Below are 10141 nucleotides of genomic sequence, written 5' to 3' on the forward strand. Positions count from 1 at the left end.
ACGGTTTTACCCCAAATGCATGGAATGCTGCTGCTGATTCAGCTGGTGGGATCATCATTTCAAATCTGGGTCCAGCTTCTCTTGCTGTCCCTTTCCACGAAGCCCCCACACTATAAGCCTGGGGAGCCCCGTGTGTGGGGAAGTTTATCCTCCACCGCCAACGTGCGGGAGCCCAGGCTGGTCCTCCGCGGCAGCAGCCCCTCCCCCAGGTGGGACACCCGCCCGCGGTCGCCGGGGTCCTCCGAGGGAGCCGCGCGCACCGCAGGCCGGCTCCGCCCAGAGGGAGGCCGTTCTAGCCCGCCGCCTACTCGGTGGTAGGCCCGCGGCCGCCACGCCCCCTGCCGCCGCCATGTTGGGGGCGCGCGGCGGCCATGGCTGCGAGCGGCCGGAGCGCGGTGGGGGCCGCGCCAGCCTCGCCGGGCACCTGCTGGAGGTGCGGCCCGGGCTGTACCTGGGCGGGGCGGCGGCCGTGGCGGAGCCGGGCCTCCTGAGGGAGGCGGGCATCACGGCCGTGCTGGCGGTGGACTCGGAGGAGCCCGACCTCACGGCGGGGGCTGGGACCGAGGGTCTGCGGCGCCTCTTCGTGCGCGCGCTGGACGAGCCCGAGACCGACCTGCTCAGCCACCTGGACCGCTGCGCGGCCTTCATCGGCCGGGCCCGCGCCGAGGGCCGCGCCGTGCTGGTGCACTGGTGAGAGCCCGCGGGGTGGGGGGCAGCCCGGGCTCCGGAACCTCCTCTCCCGCCCGCGCCCGCCGTGCGAGCGAGCGCCCTGCTTTCGTGACTCAGACTCGTTTCCCTTGGCTCATTCTGCGGCCCGCGCCGTCCCCGTCCCGTCCCCCTCTTCCCCCCTCCCCCCGTCCCGTCCCCTCTTCCCCCCTTCCCCGGTCCTGTCCCCCTACTCGTCCCGTCTCCCGTCCCGTCCAGCCCCGCGTCCCGTACCCCTCGTCCCATCCCCCTCCTCCCCCTCCGTCGTCCCCTTTCTCCCCCTCCCCATCCTCCCCCTCCCCCGCCCCGTCCCCCTCTTCCCCCCTCCCCCGTACCCCCTCGTCCCGTCCCCCGTCCGTTTCCTCGCCCCGTTCCCCGTCCCCCCCCCGTCCTCCCCTCGTCCTGTCCCCCCCGTCCCGTCCACTCCCGCGTCCCGTTCCCCCCCGTCCCATCCCTCTCCCCTCCCTCCTCCCCCGTCCCCATCCTCCCCCGTCTCCATCCTCTCCGTCCCCTTCCTCCCCTTTCCCCCTCCTCCCGTCTGGTCCTCCTCCCCCGTCCCCCCTCCTCCCCGGTTCGTCCCAGTCCCCCCTGTCCCCTCCCCCCCCAGCCGGTCCCCCAAGCCTGAGTTGCTTTTTTTTTTAATTTCCTTTTTTTAAGATTTTATTTATTCGTGAGAGACACAGAGAGAGAGAGACACAGAGAGGCAGAGACACAGGCAGAGGGAGAAGCAGGCTCCATGCAGGGAGCCGGGTGCGGGACTGGATCCCGGGACTCCAGGATCAGGCCCTGGGCTGAAGGCAGACGCTCGACCGCGGAGCCACCCGGGCTGCCCGCCGGAGTTGTTTTTAAGGGGGGCGGCGGGGCTGATATTCGGCAAAGTCCCTGCAGCTAAACAGATTCAGAGGTCTTCAGGAGAAGCCAGACACCTCCCCAGATGATGGTAATGCAGACTGCCTCGCAAGTCGTGGACTAAGACATGAACAAAGACAAGGTTATTCAAACTTCACCAGAAAAGCAGATTGTGTGTGTTTGGGCCAGAGGGTGGTTGATGATGAGAAATGGGGAGAGAGAAATCGGTTAGGAGGTACAGGAGCCCTAAGCGTGCAGGCGGGGGGGCGGGGAATGATGGAGTAGGTTGTAGCAATGCCAAGAGGAGAATCTTCATAGGTGTTTGGGAATTCTTAGTAGTCCCTCTGCGGTTGGATTGGAGCCGGTGACTAGTTTATGAAGTCAGCCCTTTTACTGCATGCCTGCACTTGTTCTAAATATTTACGTAAAGGACCTAAGGAAGTAGTGAAATGGAAAGAAGCCTGGGACCAAATCTTCAGGACCCTTAATGCCAAGAACACAGGAGCTTGGATTTTTTTTCAAAGCCATTAGAGAAGTTTTTAGAATTAGTGTAGTTATTTCTGAAAAGGTAATACAGGGGCGCCTGGGTGGCTGGGTCAGTTGAGCATCTGCCTTTGGCTCAGGTGGTGTTCCCGGGGTCCTGGGATAGAGCCCACCATCAGGCTCACGGCATGGAGCCTGCTTCTCCCTCTCCCTCTGCCTGCTGCTCTCCCTGCTTATGCCCATGCTATCTCTCTCTCTCTCAAATAAAGTCTTAAAAGGTGAATACATCCACATGGTTCAATATTTAAAAAGAATGAGAAATTAGAGAAATAAAGGAAAACTTCTTTTGTATATTGGTGGTATTTCAGAGGCAAAGTTTTTATTTGGGTAGAAGAAGCAGACTTGAGGTGGACCTGAGCTTCACCATTGGTAGGGAGTGGGGCTTTTTTATTTTTTCAATTGCTGCTATTTTATTTTAAAGGTTTCTTTTTCAGTCATGCAGGAGTTAGTCGAAGTGTGGCTGTAGTGACTGCTTTTATGATGAAGACTGACCAGCTTACCTTTGAAAAGGCCTATGAAAGTCTCCAGACCATCAAACCAGAGGCTAAGTGAGTTGTTATAGAAATAATTCTGTTTTTGTGATGTGATTTTATTCATTTAAGAAAACTTAACTTTGTTTGTCCTTATAGGATGAATGAGGGATTTGAGTGGCAACTGAAATTATACCAAGCAATGGGATATGAAGTAGATACTTCTAGTGCAATTTATAAGCAATATCGTTTACAGAAGGTTACAGAAAAGTATCCAGGTGAGTAATAATTGCTAGTACTTATTGGGTCCTTTTAGATGCCCTTTAGTCTGACACTAAACGCTTCAGGTACATTATCTCACTTTTCCAGTAATCCCTTGGTACAGGTACTGTTATTTCCTTCTGAAAATAACTTGTTCAAGGTCACATGATTTGTAAGTGGTGGGCAGGGATTCGAACTCAGGCAGTCTGTGCTCAGAACCCAAGGGCTTCTTCACTATGCTCTCTGACTTCACCCTGATTTCTTAACACTGGAGATTTTTTTTTTTTTAATTTCTGAGGTTAGCACTTCTTGCCTCAATGTGACATTAGTTGAATTTTTTTTTTTTTAAAGACTTTATTTATTCATAGAGACACACAGAGAGAGAGAGGGAGGCAGAGACACAGGCAGAGGGAGAAACAGGCACCATGCAGAGAGCCTGACATGGGACTCCATCCAGGGTCTCCAGGATCACACCCTGGGCTGCAGGCGGCGCTAAACCGCTGCGCCACCAGGGCTGCCCATATTAGTCGAATTTTGTCTGAAAATGCCAAGTTGATCTCAACAGATAGATACATTTTAATTGTTCCATGTAGAATTACAGAACTTACCTCAAGAACTCTTTGCTGTGGACCCAACCACCATTTCACAGGGATTGAAAGATGGCATTCTCTACAAATGTAGAAAGTGCAGGTAAAATATTTTCTATCCTCTGGATTTTATCCTGTCTCAGTAGCTGAAATGTACTGAAAGTTTCATTTTCTTAAGATCTATAGGAAGAATTTGTTAATTGAATAATATAGAAATTTTAAATTCAATATTGCTTTTATTTTATTATTTTATTTTTCTCTTATTATTTTTAAAGATTTTATTTTTTTATTGTTTAAAAGACTGTTTATTTATGAAAGACGCAGAGAGAGGCAGAGACACAGGTAGAGGGAGAAGCAGGCTCCAGGCAGGAAGCCTGATGTAGAACTCAATCCTGGGACTCTGGGATCATGCCATGAGCCAGAAGCAGACGCTCAACTGCTGAGCCACCCAGGCGCCCCCAAAACTGCTTTTAAAAAGAATATAAACAGGGGCTCCCTGGGTGGCTCAGCGGTTTAGCACCTGCCTTTGGCGCAGGGTGTGATCCTGGAGTCCCGGGATTGAGTCCCACGTCGGGCTCCCAGCATGGAGCTTGCTTCTCCCTCCTCCTGTGTCTCTGCCTCTCTCTCTCTCTCTCTCTCTCTCTATCATTCATAAATAAATAAATAAATAAATAAATCTTTAAAAAAATATAAACTCTTTAAGAGTGAACGTAAATCAGGTTACTTGTAGAGGTTATTGAAAATTAAAGTAGCATAATCTATTTATTTTGCTAAGAAATACTGCACATTGCATCTATTTTTTTCATCCTTTTGGAAAGTCATTAATGTTTTTGTTTGGGGGTTGCAGGCGATCTTTATTTCGAAGTTCTAGCATTTTGGATCATAATGAAGGAAGTGGTCCCATAGCCTTTGCCCACAAGAGAGTGACACCATCTTTCACACTCACCACAGGGAGTCAGGCTCAATGTACATCATATTTCATTGAACCTGTGCAGTGGATGGAATCTGCTTTGTTGGGTGTGATGGATGGACAGGTAAGAACACATTTTATTTTCTGCAGTTTCATTATATTATCTCTATTTTTTCTTCTTTCTTATACTCTAAACCATATTTTAACTGGTGTTTCACTCCATAATAACTGCTTTCTTTATGGAGATTATATCTTTCTAGTGTAGATAAGAATCTGTCAAATAAATAAATAAATTAGGTATGTACAACCTATCTAAAGTAGTGAACCACTTCTGCTTGAGAGCTGTTGGTCTAAGTTAATTCCTTTTAAGGCTATTTATGTTTTTTCAAGTAGAAGACTAATGTAAGCTGATTCGAATATATTTAACAAAACTCAAACTTGGTAACAAGTAGGGCAAATCAAGGATTTTAAAATTATATTTAAAGTTTCTTTCTTGTCTTCCCTTTCTTTTTAAATTTTGGGTCCATGCAATTCTCTTTTTCCCTGACATTACAGTTCTGTATGTTTGCTAAGAGATTCATTTTCTTTTTTTTTTTTTTTTTTTGAGATTCATTTTCATTTCCTGTTAACTCTTAAGAATGCAACTCATGGGGTGCCTGGGTGGCTCCGATGGTTGAAGATCTGCCTTCGGCTCAGGTCATGATCTCCAGGTCCTGGGATTGAATCCCACATCAGGCTTCCTGCTCAATGGGGAGTCTCCTTCTGCCTCTGCCTCTCCACCTGCTTGTTCTGTCTCTGTCTCTCTCTCTCATGAATTAAAAAATCGTTTAAAAAAAAATGCAGCTCATATGAGCATCCTGGGATGGCCACATTTCTCCTTTAGGTTTACTTAACGTTAACTTAAAGATATTCTTAATCTAATATAATTAGTCTTAATGATTGTAAAGGTTTTTATGGTTTGTATAAAAGTTTGTGTAATGAAAATTTTGTGAAATTCACTATATTTTACTTGAAGAATACAATAACTTTATAAAATAGGTAGAATAGATACAGTCATATTTTATATGTAAGGAAACTTAGTTTATGTTAGTGTCTTGCTTAGAAAGAGGCACCTTCTATTCAAACACACGTTTTCAAAGGATTCTGCTTATTGAGGTAACTAAAATTCACTTACTATACAATTTACCCATTTAAAATATACAGTTCTGTGGTTTTTAGTATATTCATAGAATTTTTGCAACATCATTATTTTCATCATTCCCCAAATAAAGGCTGTATCCGTTAGTAGTCACTTCCCGTTCTTGGTGGTATCATTTGCAGCCAGTAAGGTTCTTAATTTTGAAGTCCACTTGACCTGTTTTCTCTTTATTTTTCTTCCTTCTCTTTCTTTCTTTGGTTCTTAATTTTGAAGTCCACTTGACCTGTTGTTTTCTCTTTCTTTTTCTTCCTTCTCTTTCTTTCTTTTCTTTCTTGGCTTGTGCTTTTGGCTTGCTGCTCTTATTTAACCTGGAAAACACGTAAGGTAAAGGCATTTTTTGGAAGATTCTACATCACATTTGTGCATACTTCTCTGTATGCTTATTTGAATTTTCCAACAGACCTAAAAGTGGAATCCCTGCAGTGGAGTATGTACATCTTAAATATTGCTAATATTTCTACCCTGACAATAAAAATGCTTATATAAATTGGCTTTTCACTAACATTGAATACATATACCCATTTTCCCATACCCTTGACATAATAGATATTATAAAGCTGGTAAAGTTTTGTCAATATAGGAAATGATAAAAAATGTTCATATTAAAATGTTATAATAATTTGGATTTCCATGACTAAGACTGAGGACCAATATTGTTACATGCTTATCAGCTATTTATAGCTTCTTTTTCTGTAAATTTTCTTTACATCCTTGGTCCATTTTTCTGTGGATTTTGCTGTGTTTTTTTAATTGATTTATAGAAACTCTTTATATAGTCTAGATATTAATGATTCCTCTAATATATTACAGATATTTTCTCCAATCTTTTGCTTATCTGAGCTTTGTGGTATATTTCGTCATATTAAAATTTAAGATACTTCTGTAATCAAACTTGGTTTCTGAGTTTTATGTCCAGAAGTTTAAATTACTTAAGATTAAAATAAAAATCCCTGGGGCCCCTGGGTGGCTCAGTTGGTTAAGCATCTGCCTTTGGCTTAGGTCATGATTCCAGGGCCCTGGGATTGAGCCCCACATCGGGCTCCTTGTTCCAGGAGGAGCCTGTTTCTCCCTCTCCTTTTGCCTGTTGCTCTCCCTGCTTCTGTGCGTGCTCTCGCGCTCTCTCTGTCAAAGGAAAGAAAGAAAAATATATTTTTATATATAAGATATATATATATATCTCTTAAAAGAGGAAATCCCTGTTTCATGTCATGCACAAAATAATGAGCTAAACTTAAAAAAATACTTTCAAATATAATAGCATAAATTATAATCGATGTGTTCAGTATTTTTTTAATCTATTTTACAGGAGCATCTGTTTTTTTTTAAGATTTTATTTATTAGAGAGAGAGAATGAGCAGGGGGGTGGGGGGCAGTCTCCCCTGAGCAGGGAGCGGGACCCAGGGCTCAATGCCAGGACCCTGGGATCATGACCTGAGGAGAAGGCAGCTGCTTCACCTGCTTCACTAACTGAGCCATCCAGGTTCCCCTGTTTGTTTTCAAATAGCCAGGAATCTGAGGCCTAACTTACACATGGTCAGTATCAGTATTGACATTGACATGAGACTCCTAACACGCTTTCCTACTCTTTAGCCATGAAGATGGAGTTTGAAATATTTAAACTGCAGACTGATGTAAAAGGCAACACATGCTACATCCTGAAATCTTATGTTTCATGTATCTCAAACTTTACCTTTCTCCCTACATGCTGGGATTAATCTAGTCCTTCTCCAAACTCCCAGGATACAACATGCTTCTTAGACAATTATCATAGTCCCCCATCATTATGGTAAATTGCCATTTCATTTTATCTTGTGATCATAAACTCCTTGAAGGTAGGAGCCCTGTCTTGCCTGGTTGTTGTTTGGTTTTGTTTCTTTTTATTTTTTTAGAGAGGGAAAGAGGAAGAGGAGGGGGAGGGGCAGAGGGAGGCAAGATGCAGACTCATCACTGAGTAGGGAGCTGAATAGGGAATCCCAGGCGGGGCTCAATCTCTTGACCCTGAGATCATGACCAGAGCCTAAATCAAGAGTCAGATGCTTAACCAACTGTGCCTTACCTATTTTTATAGCCTATATTGCCAGTGATAATTATTTGTTTTATATAAAAGTGAGTGAATGAAATAACACAATTGTTTTATTTCAGCTTCTTTGCCCCAAATGCAATGCCAAGTTGGGTTCTTTCAATTGGTATGGTGAACAGTGCTCATGTGGACGGTGGATAACACCTGCTTTCCAAATACATAAGAATAGAGTGGATGAAATGAAGATGCTGCCAGTTTTGGGATCACAAACAAGAAAAATATGAACTTGTGACATTTTTGATAGCTTGGAATGCAACTTGCTGATACTTGCTTCCATTGCTTATTGTCATTCCTGGCAGTTTGTCTAGTTTATAGGCAGTCAATATTTCATTTGATGTGACATGGAAACTGCTTTGTTATCTGTTAATCTCTTACACTATTTAAGTAGAATACTTTTATGGAAACCAAGAATTGTAATCATGTAAATTATATTTTATTTGATATTAAAATTTTCTATGACCCATATTCTTTCTTTGTTTCATATATTTTCAAGAGTTCTGATTTTTGGAATGTTATGTGATATTAAGGTCTGGATAGACAAAATTCTATATAAAAATTGGGAATTATCATGTTTAAAAAGATTTTCTTTTATTTCTATAAATGTAAAGCAGATCTGTTTGGACATATTTTGAAATTTTTTATCTTTTAAGGGATGCTAGCAAATCTACATATGTCTGGATTTTCCTTGGAAATGTAGAAGGAAAGGCCATTAGTAAAACATTGACTAAAATATGCTTTTCCTATTAATGTTTAGGAATCCCATTTATCTAAATTTATAGAAAAGCTTGTTTTCAGGCACCCCGGGTGGCTTTAGCACCGCCTTCAGCCCAGAGCCTGATCCTGGAGACCCAGGATGGAGTCCCACATTGGGCTCCCTGCATGGAGCCTGCTTCTTCCTCTGCCTGTGTCTCTGCCTCTCTCTCTCTGTGTTTCTCCTGAATAAATAAATAAATATTAAGAAAAAAAGAAAAAGAAAAGTGTGTTTAAGATGGCTTTTGAAGTAATCTACTTAAAGAAATGTGTTAATGTTAGCCTGATAGGTTTAAGTATTGGAAAAGGTACTATGTCCAGATTAGCTTTTTGACAGGATTTCTGGAAACTGGAATTGTTTTACTCGTTACTAATAATTGGAATGGACCTAATTAGACATTTGAACATTTACATGAAATCAGAATTAGCTAATAAAGAGAAATCTAGGACATATTAAGACATTTTGCATATTCATGTGTATGTCTATATATATGTATATAAACACCAAAATGGGAGCAGTTTTAAATGGGAAAAAGTGAAAATGAACCTTTTTAAAAAAATACCTAGTTTAATTTTATTATTTTTTAAAATTTAATCTTTTTACAGAGAGAGCGCTTGCACACTTGGGAAAGGGAGAGAGAATCTTTTTTTTTTTTTTTAATTTTTTATTTATTTATTTATTTATGATAGTCACAGAGAGACAGAGAGAGAGGCAGAGACACAGGCAGAGGGAGAAACAGGCTCCATGCACTGGGAGCCTGACGTGGGATTCGATCCCGGGTCTCCAGGATCGCGCCCTGGGCCAAAGGCAAGCGCCAAACCACTGCGCCACCCAGGGATCCCGGGAGAGAGAATCTTAAGCAGGCTCTGATCATTCTGGTTCTGCCTGTCTCCAGCTTCCTGGAAGGCCTTTTGAAAGCTGAAAGTCAGTTTTCTCCATGAAATGGGATTAATATATGTTCTGCTGTTGTGCTCTCCTGATGAAGTTGTTTTAAAGCCATTTGCATAATCCTTTATTCCTTGTATCAAATGGAGATAATGATAGTATCCAATATGGGTGGTTGTGGGGATTTTTGTGATACAGTGCAGTTATAGAACCTAATGCAGTGCCTAGCTTAGCATTCAACACTGTTCTTTAAAATGGCTGCAATTTATTGAGGATTTTCCATGTGCTAGTCCCTATGCTAAACATTTAATGTGTATTTAATTTAATCCTCCCAACAAACCTATGAAATCGATCCGATTCCCATTTTACAGGTGAAATTGAGGCTCAAAACGATTAAGTCACCCCATCAAAGTTATATTGCTACCAAATGGTTGAACCTAGATTAGAATCAAGATTTGGTTTATTCCAAAATCTGAACTTTTAATCTAATGTTTGAGTTCACTGTTTAAGATGATATAGATGTCATACTGAAAATGTTAGATTGTAAAATAGAATAGCACTGATGAAATGCAATTTTTCTTCTATAATTTTTTTTCTTTTTTAAGATTTCCTTCATTCATTCATGAGAGACGCAGAGAATGAGAGAGGCAGAGACACAGACAGAGGGAGAAGCAGGCTCCATGCAGGGAGCCCGATGTGGGACATGATCCCAGGTCTCCAGGATCACACCCTGGACTGAAGGCGGCGCCAAACCACTGAGCCACCAGGGCTGCCCTGAAATGCAATTTTTAAACAGTTTTTAAATTTCCTGGTCAGATACCCAGCAACATTTGCAGAATTCTGATGGATGCAAATTGAAGCCCACACAGTATTTTTCTTAGTATCTGAAAGTTGCAAATCAG

At 42.9% G+C, this 10141-nt stretch overlaps 1 protein-coding gene across 1 annotated transcript; it reads left to right on the plus strand.

Annotated features, from left to right (window-relative positions):
• The first annotated feature begins 343 nt into the window (after positions 1–343).
• Positions 344–8064, plus strand: DUSP12 (dual specificity phosphatase 12). The gene is made up of 6 exons (XM_041723600.1): positions 344–690; positions 2532–2645; positions 2727–2845; positions 3422–3518; positions 4263–4449; positions 7666–8064. The coding sequence occupies exons 1-6, from the start codon at positions 350–352 to the stop codon at positions 7825–7827; spliced, it is 1020 nt and encodes a 339-aa protein (XP_041579534.1). The 5' UTR covers positions 344–349; the 3' UTR covers positions 7828–8064.
• The last annotated feature ends 2077 nt before the right edge of the window (positions 8065–10141 follow it).

This window comes from Vulpes lagopus, chromosome 11 (assembly GCF_018345385.1).
Source record: "Vulpes lagopus strain Blue_001 chromosome 11, ASM1834538v1, whole genome shotgun sequence".
Lineage (NCBI taxonomy): Eukaryota > Metazoa > Chordata > Mammalia > Carnivora > Canidae > Vulpes > Vulpes lagopus.